Genomic DNA, 22,847 nt, shown 5'->3' with positions numbered 1-22,847 from the left:
AGCCAGCCAGGCCATTCCCCTTCTCAATTCAATTAAGAAACATGTGGCGTCATCCATATCGACACCTGCCGTCACAAGAGGTGTCAACCCGCGAATAGAAAAACTCTTTCGCCCTTCTCCATCAGACCCTCTGTATATCCACCCCAGACTCCCTGGTGGCGACTACTACACGAAAGCGGGCAGGGGTTCCTTGGTCAACCTGCGAGGCACCCCCTAATAAGGAGGGTAAATTACTTTATGCCCTTGGAAAAAGGATCACGGTTGCGGCCGCGTTCTCAATGCGCATTGCCAAAAAAAAACACCTTGTTGGCCAGTTCCGCCGATGCCCAGTGGGCTTTGGTTCCCGAAACCCTAGGTGCTCATCTCCTCACCACTATCACTGAAGGCAGACAGGTGAACCAGAACATTCTTAAGAATACTTTGGATTCGGCTGAAACGGCTGGTCGATCCCTGGCTCAGGGCACACTCCTGAAAAGACATGCTTGGCTACGGAACTCTGGATTCAAGCCAGAGAAGCAAGCGTCACTACTAAACAAACTCGTGGAAGAATCCAACCTGTTTGGGAAGGCGGTAGATGAGGCACTAGAAACCGTAAAAAAGGAGCATGACACCTTAAAAACTCTGGACCAGATTACACAAAGACCCTCTACAAGTAGAGGATCTGGGTCAAAACAGCTTTTTCGTGGCCAACGCTTCCCTCAAAAATAATACTCATCGGGAAACAATTGGAATTCTACACAGGGAAATAGCGGATACACCATCCCGTATCACAAAAAGGGTCAACGCTGTGGCAAAGGGAGAGGCCAGATCTCTACCCCGAGATGCTCCCCGGCCTCAGGCTCACAATGACCCGAAGATTCAGGTCCCCCTACCATGACTCCCCGGTCGGGGGCACGGCTAACATTGTTTTTTCAGGCATGGGAGGAGATAACTACAGACCAGTGGGTGCTGAAGACCATGGCCCATGGGTACTGTATAGAGTTCAACCGGTCCCAAACATTCAGACCTCCACGAGCAAGACGACTGACACCAGACCATCTTCGCATTCGTCTGCAGGAAGTCGAAACACTACAGGAGAAAGGATCCATAGAAATCGTACCTCTGGCACAGGTAAAAGAAAATATTTATTCAGTGTACTTCCTTGTACCCAAAAAGGATCCAACCATGCGCCCTGTTTTAGATCTGCACCCAGCGAACAAGTTTGTAAAGCCACAAAATTTCTGCTTGGTCACACTACAGGAAGTAATTCCACTGCTATCACAGGGGGATTACATGGCAACACTGGACATGAAAAATGCATACTTTCATATTTCGATGTTGCCAGCACACAGAAAATACCTCCGATTTATGATACAGGACAAGCATTATCAGTTCAAAGTACTACCCTTCGGCATAGCATCTGCACCAAGGATATTTACAAAAGTACTAGCAGTGGCAGCAGCACATCGGCGCAGGCAATCCATCCCGGTCTATCCTTACCTCGACGACTGGCTCATAACAGGGGAAACAGGTCTGTCAAATACCCAAAAGACGATCGATCTTTTATTCTGTCTGGGATTCTCGATCAACGAGAAGAAATCCAGCCTAGACCCCAGTCACGTCAAACAGTTCCTAGGGGCTATAATTCGAACAAAGGACGGCCTCGTCTTCCCCTCCAATGAGAGGGTCCAAAACATGTTTCAGATCCCTCAGTATGTAGCCAGTCGAGAGGTGACTGTACGCAAGGCTATGCGACTGCTAGGAATGATGGTGTCATGTATCTACTTGGTTCTTCACGCGCGCATGCGCCCAATGCAAGAGTGGCTCAACAGCCAGTGGTGTCAGGCCAGCGGACAGTGGGATGATCTAGTGGTCATCTCGCCAGCCTTCGTTCTCTTGCTGCAGTGGTGGTCGAGGGAGAATTTCTTTAAAGGGAAATCCTTTACCACCCCCGTAGTGGAAGCCACTCTAACCACAGACCAGTCTCTTACAGGGTGGGGAGCTCACCTGCTTCAACAAACATCGCACAGAGTTTGGTCGTCAGACATAGCATCCAACCACATAAACCTGTTGGAACTGTGGCAGTGTTCAAAGCACTAAAAGCTCTCCAGACACAACTGCAGTGGAAGACTATCCTGATACTCGCAGACAGCACCACAGCCATGTACTATCTGAACAAACGAGGGGCACTCATTCTCCAGGGCTGTCTACACTGTCCCAGACCATTTGGAAGTGGGCTCTCAAACACAACATGTCCCTGTTATCACATGTTCCAGGGGAACTCAATCTTCTGGCAGTCGAACTCCGCAGAGACTTTCCGTTGCCCAGGGTGTACGAGTGGCGATTACACAAAGACATCTCCAACGTTTTCACAGAATGGGGCTTCCCAGAGATAGATCTGTTTTCAACTCTGGAGAACGCTCAATGCCAAAATTACGCCTCCAGGTACCCCCAGAACCGTTCCAAGGGAAACAGACTCTGGATAACATGGTCAGGGAAATTATTTGTCTACGCTTCTCCCCCCATCCCCCGACTCCCCTTCTCAACAAGATCGTGCACAAGATGCACCAGGAACCAGTCACAATGATACTGGTGGCCCCCATGTGGGCCCGCCAACCCTGGTTCGCTCATCTGATGTAGATGTCCCCATCTCCTCCAGTCAAACTGCCTTGCCCATACAACATGTTGTCGCAAGACAGAGGGGAGACGCTTCACCCATGCCCGCAGACATTGAACTTAGCGGCCTGGCTCCTGAGGTCAGAGTTTGGACACCTGCAACTCCCTCAGTGATGTATGGACATTCTCGGGAAGCAAGAAAGCTGAATGCCAAATACTGCCATTCTAGTAAATGGAAACGGTTTGTCATCTGGTCCAACTCAAAGAGCATTAACCCGATTAACTGCTCTCCCACACACATTGTGTTATACCCAACTCATTTACTTGACTCAGGCCTGGTCTTCAACTACATAAAGGTGCACCTAGCTGCACTTTCAGCCTACAATACATCACAACAGAAAGTGTCATGGTGGAAGATACCAGTTATTAAAGCTTTCTTGGAGGGGAGTGAAAAGAATTCACTGGTGTCCAGTCGAAAACAAAGGATCAAATGCCCTTTTTTTTCGAAACCAAAAGGACTGAACACATTTTTTTCGAATGCTTTTATATTTATTTATATATTTTTTAGTTTAGTTTAGTATGCATAAAAAAAAAAATCAAAAAAGGAAAACGGGCGTTGAGGGGGAACCCCCCCATTAAAAAAAAAAAACTAAAAAAAACCATTCAAAACTTTTTTTGGGCACTTTTGGTGTCGAAAAAAAGGCATTAGATCCTTTTGTTTTAGATCCTTTCACCTACAACCGAATTCACCCTCCCATTTCTGACCCAGCTCCCGGATGGGACCTAAACGTGGTGTTGACTAGGCTTATGGGGGCTCCATTCGAGCCCATGCACAAGGCAAGTCTTAAAGACATCACCCTTAAAACTGCTTTTTTAATAGCCATTACCTCCATCAGGAGGGTAAGTGAACTACGAGCGCTCTCGAGCCTAGATCCCTTCACAACAGTTCACAAAGACAAGGTGGTTCTGCGCACTCACCCTAGATTTGCGCCTAAATTCATTTCAAAGTTCCATGTGAACCAGTCAATAGAACTACCAACATTCTTTCAAAATCCTTCAAGCCTGGGAGAAAGAACCTTGCACACACTGGATGTACGCAGAGCTGTCATGTTCTACATGGAAAGAACTCGACCACTTAGAAAAACGAATCCGTTTTTCGTTTCGGTGGCGGCAGGAAGAGAAGGAGACGCAGTCTCCAAATCCACTATCTCTAGGGGGATTGTCAAATGCATTACACTCTTGCTAAGAGAGAACTGCCCTTCAAGCCTAGAGCACATTCCACTTGAGGCACTGGGGAGTCCATAGCATTCATTGCAAATGTTCCCCTTGAGTCCATTTTCAAAGCGGCAACCTGGAGTTGTGTACACACCTTTACAAAACACTTTTTCCTAGACACTCATTCTAGGTCTGATTCTCAAGTGGGACAGGCAGTACTAAGACATCTTTTCACTACTGTTCCTTCTCACAACCCACCTCCGACTCCGGGTACTGCTTGCTATTCTATGCAGAGCATGTGATTCTAAGCAGATTAACAAACATCATAAGACATGTAATAATTACCGTAAAAGCATTTCTGATGGTTGTACCTGCTTAGATTCACATGCACCCACCCTTCCTCCCCGCTCGGATGGAAGGAACATAGACGTCTTACCACCTTCTCTCTCTTTTCTGTACTCACTCACGATAGTCACAAGGCTCCCTCTTGGCAGAAAATATACAATGGGAGGGACCTCGAAGTGTGAGGGATCTTGGGTACACTGCACGTCACGTAGGAATAGAGTTACAGGCATGCCCATGTCGACGTCCCCTTTCAATTCTTGAAAGATAAGATGCGATACTCTGCGGTTACCACTGGATGTCGGACCATATGCATAGCATGTTAATCTAAGCAGATACAACCATCAGAAATGCTTTTATGGTAAGTAATGCATGTCATCCTTCGCCTGACCAAGAATGTATTCGAACATATAGTATATTGAGACAAGCAAGAGGTAATGATGCTGAGATGGCAGCCAGGGGGTACTGCTAAGCCACCTAAAGGGGGCAAACACTTCGTAAACACTACTTGAATTTAGGTGCTGAGCAAGGGTGTAAATGACTAATGAGCTCTGAATTCGGTGTGCATTTTCCGATCCATCTAAATAGGAGCAATGTACTGTCTATTTTCTCAGAACTATTTGCCTTGTCGGCTTTGTCTACGGTGGATCTTGACAGAGTAGAGTTCTGGGACTGACTGAGCATTGATCAGTGTATTTTACATTTGATATCGATTGGTGAGGGATTTGGTGTTTTCAGAGCGCTCAAACTTAAATAAACTAGGATTCTCCATCAACCATTTGGTTGAGGTAGAAGAGACGGTTATGACTCAAGAATGCCCAGGGAAACTGGTTATTTAATTAAACCCGGATGGAATTCAGAGTCCCTTCTTAGAGGGGTCGCATGGAAACCAATTAGTGAATAAGATCAACTGGCAAGATGTTACATCTTCCCTTTGGAAAAGAAATGCCCCATAAAGGTAGGGCCCCGTATAATACTAACACTTGGGTGGCCTTGTGGTTGCTTTTGTGGCACTCTCGTTCTACGCATTTGGTTTCCAATGTGAGGGTTATGAGTACATTAAGGGAGTGCAGTTGATTGCTGGTTCAAGAAAAATGGCAAACCGAGCCTCTGTTATTAGATGACTTTCAGGTCCATTTTCAGTCTGCTAGATCTAATAAGAGGGAGAGGCCATCAGGTGGTTTTGAGCACAAATGAAATTCCTAACCTAGCAGTTGTACCACGAGAGGATGTACACCGTCCACAAGGCTTTCTCGGGCTGGGGACCACACTACATCCAACTCTCTCTTCCTAAGCATCTTCCTTCTCGAGCCCTCTGCTCATCCACCTCCAACTCTCTGAGGGTCAGATGCTTCTCCAGGCAGAGAGTGGGGTTAGATCTCTTGTCCTCGGCTGGGGCCTCCCTCTGGAACAGCCTCCCTGCCTCTCTCACACCTGAGCAGGACCATTTAAGGTTCCAGAAGCAACTCAAGACCTTCCTCTTCATGTCCACACTCTCGCTCAGTCGCTCCCCTGCTGATGCTCCAGTCTGCTGGGCTAACTAGTTACCTGGATACACACTGAACCTCTCAGGCACCAGGCTCCTGCACGACCAGTAGCCCCTTGCACTGCCTCTGGGCCTCCCACCCACTTAGGGATTGAATCGGCAACTCTACAGTCCCCAGTTTCCCTGCATTTACTTGAGCCACCACCCTGGCAGCACTTACTGTGTTTTTGCCAACTGCATTCTCCCCTCCTCCACCCCGGCAGTTCTCTCTCCCCCGCGCATGATCTGAATGACACAAGGCCTAGTAAGATAGTTTGGTTTTGTCCTCCCTCTGTCTACTCTTCCTTGTCTTATTGCACCTGGAAACACTTGTGTACAGGCACGTTATAAATTACATATCATATCTTAACCTCTTGCTTGTTAATATATACTGGCATAAAGTGGTCGCCCCCTTACACTCCTTTTTAGATGAAATATTGGAGGCAATCCTCAAGTGGCAGAGTACTATGGATAATTGTCATGTAATCCTAGCAGGTGATTTGATGAATGGCAATTGTGCTTTCCCTGAGTTTCGTGCGGAAGTGGGGGGGGGGGTAGTTCAGTCTACTGGGATTTATCCCCGGATTTGGTCCCGCTTGATTTTAAATCGCAGATGGGTAGAAAGTGGCATCTCGCAATAGCTTCAATGGGGCAGACTGCTTAATTCTGCGTGCAGGGAAAGTAAATTGACCCAGTCGACCTGGCATCGAGGAAGTAGTGAATCAGTTCTCCATTATATTTTTTTGGGTACATTTTTACTTAATAGATGTATTAAATTCCAGTTTCTGGAAAATACCTGGAGTGACCATAGCATACAGAGGGCGTATATTAGTGGAACTCTTGGCATTCAAATGAGTGGAGGTCCAGTTGATGAGGTAGTGAATTCAGCGGGAAATGCACTTCGGTGGTCGTCTCAGAATAACAGAAAGCTTAAATCCCGATTTGAGTGGATCATGAGGCATTCCAGTTTGGAGTGGAAAATTAATGCATTTAACGTGCGAAATTTGGATAGCTTCACAGAAATTGATGAGTGAGATGCTCAATGATAATAGGAGAACTGCCAGCATGAATACAAAGCATGTGCAAAGGTTTGATGAGCAATTGGCATATGAAAAAAATAGGAGGCCAGCAATTAGAAGGGTTCTGCGTACTGGGCAGCCAATAAAACAGAAGTACACAAATATTGATAAAGTAAAGCAGAGGTATAGGAATTACTGCAAGAGCCGGAGAACATCTACAATGCAAAAGGACGCAGAGGCTATGCTGCAAGTACTTATTGAAAAGGATGCCCAAGCTTTCTGGCCGTTGCTAAATTTCGAGTGATGAGTAGACTGCTGCTTCTCAACTAAATGCATTCTCAGAGCCTTTATGGGTAAAGTTCTTTGAATCTCTTTATTCTGTGGTAGACCCCTCTGAGATGCCTATGGGTAGGTGGCACACAGGCTCAGGCACAGATAGTTTACTTTATATGAATGTGGAAGAGGTGGTGGGGACTACTGGAACGTGCAAAAACTCTAGAGTGGCAGGCCCCAATGGTTTGACAAACAATACATTGAAATCAGACTATTTAAAGTGGGCAAATGCAACAACAGTGCTGTTCCATAGTATTATTGAGGGGGGATCTTCCCGGAAAACTGTCCTCGTAGTCCCAATACATAAGAGGGGTTTGAGGACAGAACCTAAAAATGACCTACCAATATCATTGTTAGACACGGACTGTAAAGTTTTCGCATCTCTTCTTCGACATCTGGAAGAATGGGCTGCTACCACCCATGGATAAAAATAAACTGCAAACGGGGTTTAGGAGTGGTGACGCAACACATTTAAATGGGTTGATTCTGCACTGTATTCAGTTCCATCGATAGATTCATCTGCGGCGGTTGATAGAGTTGGTCGAAATAGATTGTGGAGAAAACTAGAGGGATGGGTGTTACCCAAGTACTGTTGAGGATCCTAATAGGACTGCATGGCAATGCAGGGATTAGGGTCCCATTGAATAAGGAGGGTGCCCTATCAAGAAGAATTGAAACTAAATCTTGGCTCAGGCAGGGGTGACGTTTTGGCGCCCTTCCTTTTTAATTTATACAAGTTCGATATCAATGAATATCTCTCGCCTGCTGCATTTGTGTCACCAAAATTGGCTGAGTGTAGGTTATGTCGGTTAGCCTATGCTGATGATTTCCTGTTCTTCGATAATACTAGAATAGGGTTTGCAGCTGCTGTTGCAAGCATTTTCCCATTATGATAGGGAGAATTTGCTTGTCATCAACCCCGAAAGAACGAAAATCCTTGAGCTATCGAAGGACAGGAAAAAGCGGATTATGACATGGGCTTTTGAATTAAATTGAGTAAAAGTAGGATCTATTTGGGATATCACATCCTGAGGTTGGTTATGTGAAAGGATTTCTGTTCGAGAATGCTTCGGCCTTAACAAAACAAATGCTAAAAATACAGCGTAAATATGTTTGATTCTCGATCAAAGCTGCAGTGACTTTCTTTGAAGGAAAAGTTGTGCCAAAATAGATTTATGGCTTGAAACATTTTTACGAAAGTGGAATTAAATAGCTAGATACTATTGAAGGTATGATTTGGCACCAAATTCTAAATGTTCCCAATGTAGTTTCTACTGCAGCCATAAAATAGGAGGTAGGACTTTTGTCATTGAAGGGACGAGTCCAATTGTGTATCTTGGGCCTGTATGATAGACTTAACTCATCCCTTCTGAATACACTATGAGGATGTGGGGAATAATTGTAGCTCAGTGTCAAGTGATATGGGTTCCCTGGAGTTAATTGCCCATTTGAAACATCACAGAGTACCTTTTGAATGATATGAATTTGAATATAGAGACCTTTACTGAAAATCCTGACAAGGTCAAAAAAGGTTCTGTACGATATGGACTGGGTGGCTATTACCGAGACTTCTCATAGTTATCCCTGCCTGCAGCATTTAAATCATGGACTCAAGAAGAGAGTCTATTGCAATCTACCTCTTATTGTTTACTAATAAACATTTTTGCTGACTTTTGATGAGATTTCGCTGGAATATCCTTCTGACTAAAGAAGTATTATTGAGAAGAAGGCAAATTGAGAATTCAGAAACTGTTTTTGTTTGGATAGGAATTAATTTGAAGATTTAAAACATTTAGTGTTTGATTGCCCTGCGTTAGAAGTAGAAGATTCATTTGAGTAAACTATCAAATATAATCTGGAGCAATGAGCAATCTTTATGGTATCATTGCTTAAGGGCGCCGTGTGTCTCAGATGGGTTAACTGTTGCCTCTTTTCTTAAAACTCTTAATCTTAGTATAGATATGGCTCAGGGAATCTAATGTGGATGGCCCCCTCAATCTCTGATGCCGCCCATGAATTATGGGTTTAATACTTTAGAAGGGGTCCATGGGTTTTTATACATTTAAGATTTCTGTTTATAGTTTTATAGTATTTAGTAATTTGGAATTTCTGTATTGAATAGTATTTTATGTGTTTCATGTTTTTAACCTGTTTGATGCTGCAATTGTACTGTGAAATGTATGTTACTTCTTTCTTTTTTGCTTATGTAAAGGTTTGTAATACACCATATACAATAAAAAAGATATAGATATATATATATATATATATATATATGTATCCAGTCGGTAATCTCAAATTGAGATTCCCTACACTGTATTCTAAAACACAGTAAAAGCAGTTCAATAAAGCAAAGCAATAGAACTTAGCAAGTAAAGTGAAACAATGTATTAAAATAAACAATTTACCCTGCCTTATAAATATAAGAGTACCAACATTATCATTCCTTGCATGTAAGATAAGTTGGCCTACTGCTTCAACAGTCTCACTGTTCTAGGTAGGTACCCAGGAGGGGGTAGGATGTCTCATTTTCCCCAGTGCAAGCGTTGGCAAAGGAAACTGGTTGGTAGAAATCCCCTTTGGATTAGGGGTAAGCTCTGAATCCTAACACACTAGTGGCTACCTTGGGGGGTGGGGGGACCTTGGCAAGAACTCCACCGATCACAGCACAAGAGGGTGCTAGGGAGTGGTCTTTGTGCCCATACAATCCTTATGGTGGGAGGAGGGGAGTCATGAAAAAAGGTTAGGGGCACTTGTGCCGCTTACTCCAACTTTTGAGTGACCACTCCTGGGGTACTCCGAATCACCAGCGGCACTTCTGTCATTGTTGCCTTTGAAGAACGTCCAGGAGTTGCAGGTACAGTGGCTGAACACGTTGGGATACGATCTCTGGTTCTAGGATGATTCAGACAGACTTCTAGCTAGCTGGACAAGCACCAATGCAGACCCCTCCAGGACACTTCACAGGATGGGGAACTTTAGTTCCAGTGACTATACCCACACACAGAAGGCGGCAGGCATCCTTCCAGTTGCAGTTGAAGACCTTCCAGACCAGGATCCCTTGAAGCTGGGAGGCTGGAATACAGCAGGAGGGAGACTTACACCACAAGCTGGCAGCCACCGAAGATCTGGCTGCAAACACAGAACAGCAATGGTTCTAGCTATGTAGCCCACTGGAGAGCTGGTCAGTCCACTGGGTGGTCCAAGGACACTTCCAAAGGCTCAGGACAGCTGGATCCTCAAACACATCGAGACTGGTTGGTTGGTCCTACCAGTCCAGCGGTTGAAGCACTGCACAGGGCCTTTGCAAGACGGGTAGTCCAACAGGGTTTCACGGGGCCAGACACAGGAAGGGATGCTGGGCCTCTTCAGAAGTCTTCTTGAGCTGGCCTAGAGCTCCAGGAAGATCCTCCGGCCTCCCAAAAAGCAGTACTGCCAAGCCTGAGCCCCCTCAACAGAGTGCAGGACCCCAGAAGAAAGGAAAGTCCATCTCGACGGCCACGAACCGCAGTGTTGCTATTTACGGTAGATGCAAGGAGCTGAAACACTGAACAGCCACTGATTTGAAGATTGCTGGTTGCAAGCTGTGACCCCCACTGCAGTGCAGGAATCCCCAGAAGTCCTCCCTCTTGTCCCCACGACTGAGGACCAGGAACAGTGAGATCTGCAGAGTTGCTCAAGAACAGAAGTCACCTGCTGCACTTTATCTTCAATACAAAGGTACTGTAAAAAGTCTTGAGAACCTGCCGCTTGATGCAGAGTTGCTTGCATCTTCTACCACTCACAAGTCTAACGGCTTGTGGCCCTACATATGATTCTTCTTTTTTTGAAAGACTTCTAAAACATTGTGCAAAGACTTTTCTACTTACCTACCAGAGGTGCTTCATTCTATGTAAGAATTTTGCCCATTGACTTTGGCTTAGCCTACTATACTGATTGACTCTGCTTAGGGGATCCAAAAGTATTTGCCTGCTTAAGAATATTTGTGGTCTCTTGTTTGTTCTAATCTTTTCCTTTTACCAACTTCTAACAGTATTCTAATGCAAACAGTAAGATATTAATGTCCCCAGGACCCTAGCTATTGAAGTCACCCGAGGGTGTAGGTTGTGACTGTGGGCCATCCCAAAAGGGTCTTCACTGATTTAGAAACTAAGTGAATAGTATTGAAGTGCATTTGTGTGTTACTTTTTATATTGCTCCCTTCTGAAGAAGGCTTACTCTAACTGACTGATAAATTAATAATTCTTTATTCAAGAAACCTTGTGTGTTTATTTGAATACTTGTCACTGTGAATCTCTGTAACTCCCCTACAGCTCCCATGGACCCCTCTTGAGATAAGCCTGGCTGCTCAAAATGCTACCAAAACTGTGTAGTGCACGCTTATACCAAAGGTTGGGTTTCCTCTACCTGTAGGTCAGAGTTGTGGTAGTGTTCCCAAAGGGTACTGCATACAAACTTTGCCTAACAGATGCAAGTCCACCAATGGTAAGGATCTGTACCATTCAAGCAGCCAGCAGTGGTCCAATCAGGGACAACTGTTGGTTTCACTCATGCCACACACCTAGACTCTCTGGTTCCCAGAATGTGGAATTGGACTAGACATTCCCCACCACTTCCTGAGCCATGCAAACACAAAGGCATCACTAGCCCGTGAAAGCAGCATCTTTCCCAGGCAAGTGCAAGCCCTTATATGGGATTTCATGACCTGCCAAGGCAGGAAGAAGGCCAAACAACACTTTGGCCATAGATTAAGTGAAAATCTCGTGGCGTGGCCATTTTAGGGCACTAGCCACATTTAGTAGCCACATGAGGTCAAAGCAAATGTGCACACTAGAAATAACAAAAATGGTAAAAATATATTTGCTGCCGCCAGTTTGACTTTAGACACATATCAAAGTAACCAAAAATCCCAAATTTAAAAAGCTAGCTAGGGTGATACAAAAGTATCCCAATTGCACTGCACTGTAAGATGCTATGTGCAATTTTAAGAAGTTACAAAACGTAAAAGGCAAAAGGGGAAACATAATTTCCCAGTACTGATCGCCTGAAGGACTGGTCAGTTTCCCTATAACAAGTGAGCAAAAGGCAAGAGAAGTGAAGCCTTTCCCTCAAAACGTCAGGACATGATCGAAAACTGAGCACAGAGAATGGGATTTGATAGGAAACTAAGGAGGGAAATTTGCAAAAAGAAAAACTTTCCAAACACTTACAAAAGAGCAAAATAAGGGGAAAAAACAGAATTACAATACACACAAAAAGGGTCTATATTTCCAACTTGACTTAGCTAGTGTTAATGACATGGACATATTTACATACCCTTGCGGTATGATGCCCGGAGCTGATCAGAAATCCAGAGAGCAGCCTTCACACCTAGCTTGGTGCCATAATTGCGGTCAAATGGGGTTGGTGTTCCACCCTAGGGAAAAAGATGGCATACCCAACAATTACTACAAACATGTTGCAAAGATGCCATCTAAAACGTGTAGTCTTGTGATTAAAAAAATGAATTAATTGCATTTATAATCTATGGACATACCTCAACAGGAGCAGTGTAAAATAAACAAAACAAAGAGTGCAACTTCTACAATCAAGTAGTGCAACATTATGATGACCATTACAATACAAACACTATCAAAGTACAATGAAATATAAAAATCCTTCAAAAAATATCCAGATACCTGTAACAGTTCATCAATATACTGTACTTGATAGTGACATTCGTACATATTATGGATATTTATTTGCATTGTCTGAAACTGCCATTTCACCCAACACATTTTGCCCCTAATTTATCTCTGATACAAGTAGAACATAGCCTTTCAATAGACAGTTTATCATTTTGTACTTATCTCTAATGGCACTGGTCTCTAAATGAAGAGAGTCGTCCATTCTTGGAAGGAGTGTGTGCTAGAAGGGCAATGGAAAGCAGTGTACTTACTGTGCAGAGCACTGTTTTGTTCACCAGCCAGGGTAAGTTGTTAAACATTACAGTGTGCCTCTTTCCTGTCTCTTCCCCTATTGTAAAACATTACATTTCACATTGCTGTATGGGGATACAGTAATCTGTCTTCTATTTGTCCAACTACAGTCCTTCCATTACAAGGGTGTCGAGCATTTCCTCTTGGAATCGAAAGGTTTTGGTAAAGCAGAGTTTGTGGGGGGAGGGATGCAGGGGATGGGGGGAGGCGGCTGGGTGTAGCATTCGTCCCATTTGTGAACACTGAGGACATTAACATGCTGTATGTTTTTTTTCTTTCTTTAGAACCAAAACCTCCGTTTTCCCTAATCCAGAGCCAAACAGTTTTAGGGGAATAAATTGCCCATGTACACCACCATGGAATGAAGAAAGGTTATAGGACAGACCAACCTGCCTACGAGATTCTGACCGAGTGAAAGTGCAAAGAGTACCCAATAAGCTAGTGGATGACACAATGGAGTGTCGAAAGGAGCAGGTGTCAGCTTGCCAATGATCTTGGTGATAGGGCCCTGAATTCATGGATGCAGAGCATGGTCACTGAATAATGAAGCCAGAAGCAGCATTTACACCTCATAAGGGACAATTTGCACTTGACAAGGACTATGCCGCAAACGTAGCTTGGGGAGCTGACTGCACAGGTTCAGCTGCAACAAGAGGCACTGGCTCCTACCGATTTAGAATTCATCGTAGTGGAACAACACCAACATGAAAAGCCCAAGATTATGACATAGTATGACAAAGTAAACTTTTATAGGTTGAGAAAAAAAGGCAACCTGCCCCTTAATCTGAGGACCACTAATCTGTTCTTTAGCCAACATGATTCACAGGGGATCACACCCAGGCCACAAGGACAAAATAAACATTCTTGAAGATGCTCTTTTTTACCCCCACCCGCATCAAGCAAGTTTCTTTCATCCATCTCTAGCCAACACACAATATTCATAGAACCTCCAATGATACACCTCAACCCACCAAAAAAATCCTCTCGCCCAACACACCCAATGAGAGTGTTCTCACTTATGTAATCCTGTTGAATCAATCTGTTAAAGAAGAAAACTGTTCTTTAAATCTGTTTCTGAGCAGGAGTACTGAGGGTGTGGGGGCACAGGAAGAGCGGAGTGAGAAAAGTGTTCCATGTTGTGGGCACACACTTTGTTGCAGCAGTGAATTCAAACAGTCTTTCTACGAATACTGGATGCAGAGCATAGTGAGCCGAGTGTTCTGCGTTACCATGGCCAAGTCGGCCTCTCGCCTTGACGCTTAGATGCCCAGACGGTAACATCTTATATCTGGGGTCTTTTCTACATATATGGCAACAGCCCTCTGTGGTAAGTCACAGGCTATTGCACTTAGCTCAATCGGATGTTGCATATGAGACAAGCTACTCCTCCCCCGGTGTATTCTTCAATAAGCCATTCATTTTGTCTACAACCCCAATGGCCTGTGGATAATAGTGTCATGAACCACCATTTGCGCCCCTTATGGACTTCCTGGTCCATGATGCACCGCACCACTGGGGCCGTGTTCCTCTCAACATGGCCGGCACATCAGTCATGCAGCGCTCTAGCGTTTACACCGGAGCAATAGATTCCTAGAAAAAGGGCACGCCCCCGCGGCACTCTGCATCTCAACACTCCTTTTCTAGTTCACAACTAGTGTGCTCACCGTTCCTTTCCTCGTATCGTTGTTCCGATACATCCATTCTCAATCTTCTCCATTCCTGGACCATTGAGTGGCTTACTCCTCTCCCAGGCCGTCCTCTCATTCCTTCCTGGGTCCCCTTCCAGGCTCCGTGCTCGCAACTCCATTGCAATACTTGTGAATAGTGTCTCCCTTCCTGGTTTCGCACTTACGCCTGACCGTTGTCTGCTCTTACTTCCTGGAATCCTGAACTCTTCCTCTGAGTCTACTTACGTTCCAAGCTGGATACGGAGGACCACTGGTCTTACCTGTTCAAGTCCCGGACATCCTGGAGATCAGAGAAACCTACAAAGAAGAAAGCGGCAAGGGACAAACGGGTAAGACCGGGGCTTGAGTGCGACAGTGTGAGACGCCCAGAACTTGATACAGTGCTCAATATGGAGGCGGCAGTCCAGGACCTAATGAGAGGAATGTAGGAATTAACAGAGGTTCAGAACCTCAAAGCCGAAAATGCACCGTTAAAACAACTTGTGCTTTCCCGGGATTCGGCGCTACAGGAAAGTGCTCTGGTCGAGGGCATAGTGGACAAGTATGATGGTTCCAGCAAATCACTGCGGTCCTTCCTCGATTCCTGTTTGGTGCATTTCACATTTAAACCCTACTATTTTTCCACGCCCCGAGCCAAGGTGGGGTTTATAATTGCTCATCTCTCAGGCAATGCCTTAGCCTGGGCAACTCCTTTGGTCAATGCTGCAGATCCACTCCTGGACAATTATGACGGGTTTGTGGAAGCCTTCAAAACCATGTTCGATCGCCCTGAACAGGTATACAGTGCTCAGGAAAGGCTCCTAGAATTCCAACAAGGGAGTCAAGACATGTTTACCTATGTAATCCGCTTTAAGCAGTTGGCTAAAGAGGCAGATTGGTCCCAGGAAGCAAGTTTTACCCTGTTTCACAGGGGGTTAAATGACAAAATTAAGGACGAACTTGCTAGAGTAGCCCGTCCAAGTTCCTTCCAGGCCCTGATAGACTTGTCTCTCCAAATTGACTTTCAAATCCAGGAAAGAAAGGCAGAAAAGAAAAAGACCAAAACAGTTTCTCCAAAGGTTTCCATGGAATATCCTAGCCCTAAGTAAGCGACCACATCGCACTGTCCTGATCCTGAGCCTATGCAACTGGGCTCCATATGGGTCCAATATCCGCACAAGAAAGGATGCGTAGGATCAACACAGGGCTCTGTATGTATTGTGCCTCGGATAAACATCTTGTACGGAATTGCCCTATCGCACCACCCAGGCGTTCGGGAAACGCCAGCTCACGATCTTGAGCGGAGCCCAGCTTTGGGAGAATGGTGCCTGCACCGCCTCTACCCTTTCCTTAAATTACCCCTGATTGAATACCTTGGTGGTCCTGAAAATATCCTTATCTATCGCCAATAAGGAGACTCATTCCGTTCTGGCCCTAGTAGACTGTGGTGCAATGGGAACCTTCTTGGACCATGAATGGGCCTTGAAAACAACATTCCCTGGGAAAGTAAGGGAACAATTCAAGCTGTCGAAGGAATTGATAGAAAACCACTATCTTCGGGACCCATAACCCAGCAAACCAAGGAATTGTTACTCTCAATCAACAATCATCAGGAGATGCTTTGTTTTGACATCATCAAGGCAGCACGTTACCCTATGGTTCTGGGAATGCCCTGGCTACAAAAACAAAAACCGTACATCAATTGGGCGGCCGGATCCTTATTTCTAGGGTTTGAATTCTGTCTGTCCCATTGTTTACCCCAAAACATGGTACAGAACGTGGCTATGGAACATCAGATCCCCCAACGACCATCCATCTGTGTCTTCAATATTTTCCAAGTACCAGAGATTTACCATCAATACTCGGATGTGTTTTCAACAGCTATTGTTCAATCACTACCACCACATCGACCAGAAGATTGCGCTATCGACACAGAAGATTCTGCAGTGATACCATTTGGAAGAATGTTTATCCTTTCCGAGCCGGAAAAAAAGGGCATTGCGGGAGAAGCTGGACACCAATCTTGCCAATGGAACCATTTGACCATCCAAATCTCCAGCCGGTGCCTCTTTGTTTTTTGTGCCCAAGAAAGACATTGTGGAACTTCGACCCTGCCTGGACTATCGGGGACTTAACCAATACACCCTCAAGGATCGTTACCCTGTACCGCTCATATTCGACATATTGGAAGCAGTCCGGGGAGCTGTAATCTTTTCTAAACTTGACCTAAGAGGCGCCTACCATCGCATCCGGATAAAGGAGGCGATGAATGGAAGACCGCATTCCGGACCCCCTTTGGACATTTTGAATACCTGGTAATGCCATTCGGTCTTGCAAACGCCCCTGCGGTGTTTCAACGATTCATGGATAGAGTCTTTTCGGATATGTTGTTCCTCTTTGTCATAGTGTATTTGGACGACATCTTGATTTATTCCAAGGATTCCGCGCTACATCAGAAACATGTGACATCGGTATTACGTCTACGAGAGAACAAACGCCTGGTTAAACCAGAGAAATGCATATTCCATGCCCAAACAGTCCATTACGTCGGGTTCGTTCCGAGTGCAAAGGGAATCGAAATGGATCCCTCCAAGGTTGAGTCTATCCTATCTTGGCCAGCCCCTACAACAGTAAAAACAGATTCAATCCTTCCTGGGACTCGCCAACTTTTACCAGAAATTGATTCCCACTTTCTCTGACCTTGTACAGCCAATAGTCGCATTGTTGAAGAAAGACATTCCCTTTATTTGGTCCGAAGCTCAAGAAGCGGCCTTCCAGGAGCTAAAACAGAGATTTTCTCAAGGCCCCATCGTGGCTCAACCGGATATCAACAGACCCTTCCTGGTGGAATCGGATGCCTCAGATCATGCAATAGGAGCTGTCCTAAAACAAGAATTTGAGGACAAAGCGGAACATCCCATCGCCTACCTATCTCGAACTTTAAGTGCCGGTGAGACCAACCATTTAGTGCTGGAGAAAGAACTGCTTGCCATCCGGCAAGCCTATACTGACTGGCGCCATTTACTCCTGGGTGCCAAATTTCCTGTCCAAGTGCAAAATGATCATAGAAATCTACAGATTCTACAATCCCTGGAATGCAGAAACAGTCGCCAAGCTCGTTGGGCTTATTTTTTTGCCCAGTATCAGTTTCGCATACATCATGTCTCAGGAACTCACAACGTAATTGCCGATGCCTTATCTAGGCGCCCTGATTATGAGCTAGTGGAGGCCCGTGCCTTTCCAAAAATGTTCCCCGACAGTGTTTGCGGCCCAAGCCAGCTCCTTACAGGAAAGGTTCCGAGCTGAAACACCATCATTTGATCTGTGGAAGGACTACGTCGGGGAAAAACCAATGGTCCTTCGTCACAAAAGATGGTTATCTCTTCAAAGATAACAGACTGGCAGTACCCACGAACAAGTTGAGAACCAAGATCATAAACCTCCGTCATGACACCTTCCATTCCGGGCATCGAGGCGTTACTGCTACCCTTCGCCATATTCAGAGACAATTCTGGTGGCCTAACATGAGTGATGGAGTAAAGGCGTATGTCCAAGCCTACCCAGTCTGCAGTCGGAATAAGTCAGATAATAAGAAACCTGCTGGTCTTCTCCATCAACCTACGTTGCCAGATCGTCCTTGGGAAGTGATTGCCACCGATTTTATCAAAGAGCTGGCCCCTTCCAAAGGATTTACCACCATAATGGTTACCATCCATCTGTTCACCCACATGGCTCACTTTACTCCATTATACAAGTTGCCTTGAGCCCAGGAAGTGGCAGGTATATTTCTGAAGCACATCTTCAGATTACATGGCCTACCTTCCAAGATCATTTCAGACCGCAGTCCTCAATACATCTCACAGTTCTGGAAACACCTATACCACATGCTGGGCAACCAACGTGCCTGGTCTTCTGGATACCATCCCCAAACAAATGGAATTACAGAGCGAGTAAATCAGACCTTAGAACAATATTTGTGCTGTTTTTCAGCCAAAGTCCAGGGTGACTGGTCGATCTCAATTCCAGTAGCAGAATTCGCCTATACCAATTCTGATAATTCAGCTATTAAGACAAGCCCCTTATTCTGTAGTCAAGGTTTCCATCCATCAGTTCTGCCAACGATCCTACCTCATACTACCCCGGTTCCATTGGTTGATTCCTGGATTGAAAGACTGGTCATGACACACAGGGATGCGAAGGAACATTTAAAAAAGGCCAGAATGATGTCAAAAGACATGCTGAGGCTACACGGAGGCCTGCTCCCGTCTATGGGATTGGTGACAAGGTCTGGTTGTCTTCGAAACTACTGCCTTGGCATCTACATCCTAATAAATTGGTCCCCAAATTCTATGGGCCATTTCCTATCAAAAGAGGTCATCAATCCAGTGGCGTATCGACTCCAGTTACCAGACTCCTGGAAGAGGATTCATCCCGTTTTTCACACTTGCCTGCTCAAACCTTATCTTGCATCCACTAGGTCAGCTCACCAACCCAGTGCTAGTCAACGATCAGACTGAATTTGAGGTCTCCAGGATCTGCGACTTTAGATATAAAAGAGGTCAGCTACTGTATCTAGTGGAATGGAAAGGATATCCTCCGAGCGAACGAACATGGGAACCTGTCTCCAACATGAATACCCCTCGCTTAGTGCGGACATTCCATTCGACTCATCCGGGCAAGCCCGGTGGATCGGGTTTTAGGAGGGGGCATGCTGTCATGAACTGCCATTTGCACCCCTTCTGGACTTCCTGGTCCATGATGCACCGTACCACTGGGGCCGTGTTCCTCTCAACATGGCCGGCGCATCAGTCATGCGGCCCTCTAGCGTTTACGCCAGAGCAATGGATTCCTAGAAAAAGGGCACTCCCCCGTGGCGCTCTGCGTCTTAACGCTCCTTTATGAGTTTGCAGCTAATGTGCTCACCGTTCCTTTCCTGGTATCGTTGTTCCGATACATCCATTCTCAATCTTCTCCATTCCTGGACCACTGAGCGGCTTACTCCTCTCCCAGGCCGTCCCCTCATTCCTTCCTGGGTCCCCTTCCAGGCTCCCTGCTCACAACTCCATTGCAATACTTGTGAATAGTGTCTCCCTTCCTGGTTCCGCGCTTACTCCTAAACGTTGTTTGCTCTTACTTCCTGGAATCCTGAACGCTTCCTCTGAGTCTACTTACGTTCCAAGCTGGATACGGCGTACCACCGGCCTTACCTGTTCAAGTCCCGGACATCCCGGAGATCAGAGAAATCTAAAAAGAAGAAAGCGGCAAGGGACAAACAGGTAAGACCGGGGCTTGAGTGTGACAAATAGATTGATGATATATTGAGCACAGTTTATGCCGGATCCCTAATAGGGATGACATTTCCTTGAATAATTGTTTAACAAGTGAGTGCCATTATCAGACTTTAGGACCTCATTCTGAGTTTGGCAGTCTGGTAAAATAAAGTGCTGGTATCTGAGGATACCGCCACTTTACCAAAACACCCCAATACGGGAGTGCCGGTGGGGCACCTGGGTTACCTCCAGCTAAATACTGGAGGTAAGCCAGGCGCCCTATTGGCAAAAAAACCCCCTAATTATCGCCACCAGCATTTGCCAGTGGCGGTAATGACAGCGAATCCCCTCATGAAGTCCTATAGGACTCCATGAATGGGGTTTTACACCGCTCCACCGGCACCCATAATATGGCAGTAATACCACAGACTGGGTGCCGGTAAAGGTAAGTACCAGATGCCACCAGGATACAGGCATAGTCAGAATGAAGCCCACACTACCCAGCGAGGAAATTACTTGCAGATCAAGATGCTGCTCATTTGGCATCTGGTTGTGCGCAAGGACCATCCTCAACCCAATGGGAGAACAGACATACTACAACAGTAAGGTCACAGTAATTACTGCACCTGTGTTAAGCATACCCACATAATCAATATGAAGTTCCCAGTGGGTCGTGGCAATGTGATGCGCAGCATCCCAAGAGTCTGACCAATGGTGTAAAGTTACGTTGTACAATTTTCCACAAATGTATCGACGAATTCATGCAAGTTGGGGGACAAACCTGTCCTGCAGATATCTTTAGAAACATGCACTGGGTAGCAACCATAAGAAACTCCTGTGGCATTACTACTAGTAACATTTTGCTTCAAATCAAATGAGTCGGTGACTGTGAGCACCCCCTTTTAACTCCAAGCTCCTTCTCGTCCTGGGGCGCCTGTCTTTCTAACTCAATTATTTGTGCAAGCGGAATTGTAGTGTATGGGATTGCCAACTGTCACATCAGGGTATGCGGTGGCATCAGGATCCCTTAAATACACTGCCTCTTTGGCAGCCTTATCTGCTGCATCATTGGCAAGTGAAATGTGGTTTGTATTTTGAGTGTGGGTGGCACATTTAACCACTGCTGCTGAGGTGGGGCTGGTCAAGGCATAAATTAATCTGGCCAGCCTCCTGATTTATCATCGATGACCCATCAATGAAGAGGACCTCCCCTTGCTCCCTCGCTTGTACAAAATCATCTTTAGGACGTTCATAGGTGACACAATCATGCACTTCCTCACCTCTCTCAACAGGTATTGCAATAAACGTGGCAGTGTTAACTGTGCGACATCTCACAATGTGAATGGATGGGCTGGTCGACATTACTTTATATACAGAGGCCCTTTGTGAAGTTAAGGTGGATTTAGATTGCTCGAGAATTGTGCACACTGCATGCTCTACATATAATGTCACTGATCACCCATAATGATTGTTGAGGACTTCTCAATGGCAAAGGCTGCAGTGGCCAATGCATGTTTACAAGGGAATTGGCCCTGCATCACATAATCGAATATACCACTGTACCATGCTAGGGGTATGTGTCCTAGGGATGTTTACACAGTCAATACGTCATTACTTGCCTAATGGAATGTGACAATACAAATTCTTTCGTGTGATCAGGTTTCTAATACTGGTGCATTGCTTATGGCATTTTCTAGTTCTTGGAAACATATTAAAAATGTTCCTGTCGAATTCCAAGATGGCGGCCGAGCCGGGCAGACGTGCGTGAGCGCAGCTCCGTCCCCCAGCTCGGGCCGCAATAAATAAGCAACTGCAATAAGCAACACCATGCCAACCAAGAAGCGCTTCCCTCCCTCGGAAGGAGAAGAGGAATCGGGCCCCCGGAGTGAGTCGAGCGGCGGAGCAGCCAACGCAGAAATCGGCGCCCAGGACCAGTTCGGAAGATCCAGAAAGCGCGAAACCCCAGAAAGCGCCGAGCCCTCAGACCCACCACTCGCAAGCGGCGGCTGATTCAGGCCGATCATCGGAGGAACCCTCGAGCCGAGAAGCGGAGCCAGAGAGATCGAGGAGGGCTCATCAACCACGCAGATCCACCCGGAGTGAGAAGGGGCCGGGAGGAGATCGCCACCCAGACGGTTTGAGCACAAGACGAGCAGGTCGGGCCCCGGCGGGGAAGGAAAAGGACGAGGGGGAAACCGCCGAGAGAAGGAAGCAACGGAAGAAGACACGGGAGAAGACGCTCACCCCCCAGGCAACGGTTGGGACCAGTAAGACGGAGGCAGCGGACTACGAAGCCCAGAGGAGCCCGGCGCAGCCGACAAAACACAGGTACGAGGCGGGGGAGAGAACCGGGAACCAGCTGGGAGAGAACCACCCCTCCCTCCCCCGACATAGACGGCACAGCCCCCCCCCCCGAAATCAAACGGGGAAGAAAACAGGCCTAAGCGCAGGGGAAAGGGGTGAAGGGAGCGACAAAGGAGCGTCCGCCCCCAAACCAAACGAGAGAGCACTTCAAACCCCCCCCCAACGCTCCACACCCGAGACGGCAGAGAGACTCGGTCTCGCACCCCCTCGACAGGCCAAGGAAGTTTGAACCCACAGAGAGGGGAGACCACAACAAGGGGGCATAGTGGAGGTCCAGAAAAAGAAAAAGGCCACGAAGAAACGCAGGGCCCGTGTGAAACAGAGAGAAGGCCCACAGAGGACCCGCAAAGGAACTCCCAAGAAAAACCTAACGAACCCCCAAAAGAAGGTGCCAAACCGGGGAGATAAATCTATGGGACTCCAGAAAGGGGGACACCCTCCTCCCTAATCAGCTCAACCGCATGCTCGAGAGGCAAGGTACAAACTAGACCCAAACACAAGCATCTACCGAAATTGCACGACCAGGAGAGAGATATACGACA

At 46.2% G+C, this 22,847-nt stretch overlaps 1 protein-coding gene across 1 annotated transcript in view; it reads right to left on the bottom strand.

Annotated features, from left to right (window-relative positions):
• PFKL (phosphofructokinase, liver type) overlaps positions 1-22,847 on the bottom strand; it is a 697,584-nt gene that overhangs the window by 50,989 nt on the left and 623,748 nt on the right. Inside the window, exon 20 of the mRNA XM_069615767.1 lies at positions 12,343-12,442. Within this exon, the coding sequence (XP_069471868.1) occupies positions 12,343-12,442 (100 nt within the window). The remainder of the gene's footprint in view (positions 1-12,342; positions 12,443-22,847) is intronic.

This window comes from Ambystoma mexicanum, chromosome 9, assembly GCF_040938575.1.
Source record: "Ambystoma mexicanum isolate Mex_15411 chromosome 9, UKY_AmexF1_1, whole genome shotgun sequence".
Lineage (NCBI taxonomy): Eukaryota > Metazoa > Chordata > Amphibia > Caudata > Ambystomatidae > Ambystoma > Ambystoma mexicanum.
The sequence above is the reverse complement of the archived record's forward strand: the minus strand, read 5'-3'. Positions and strand labels throughout refer to the sequence as shown.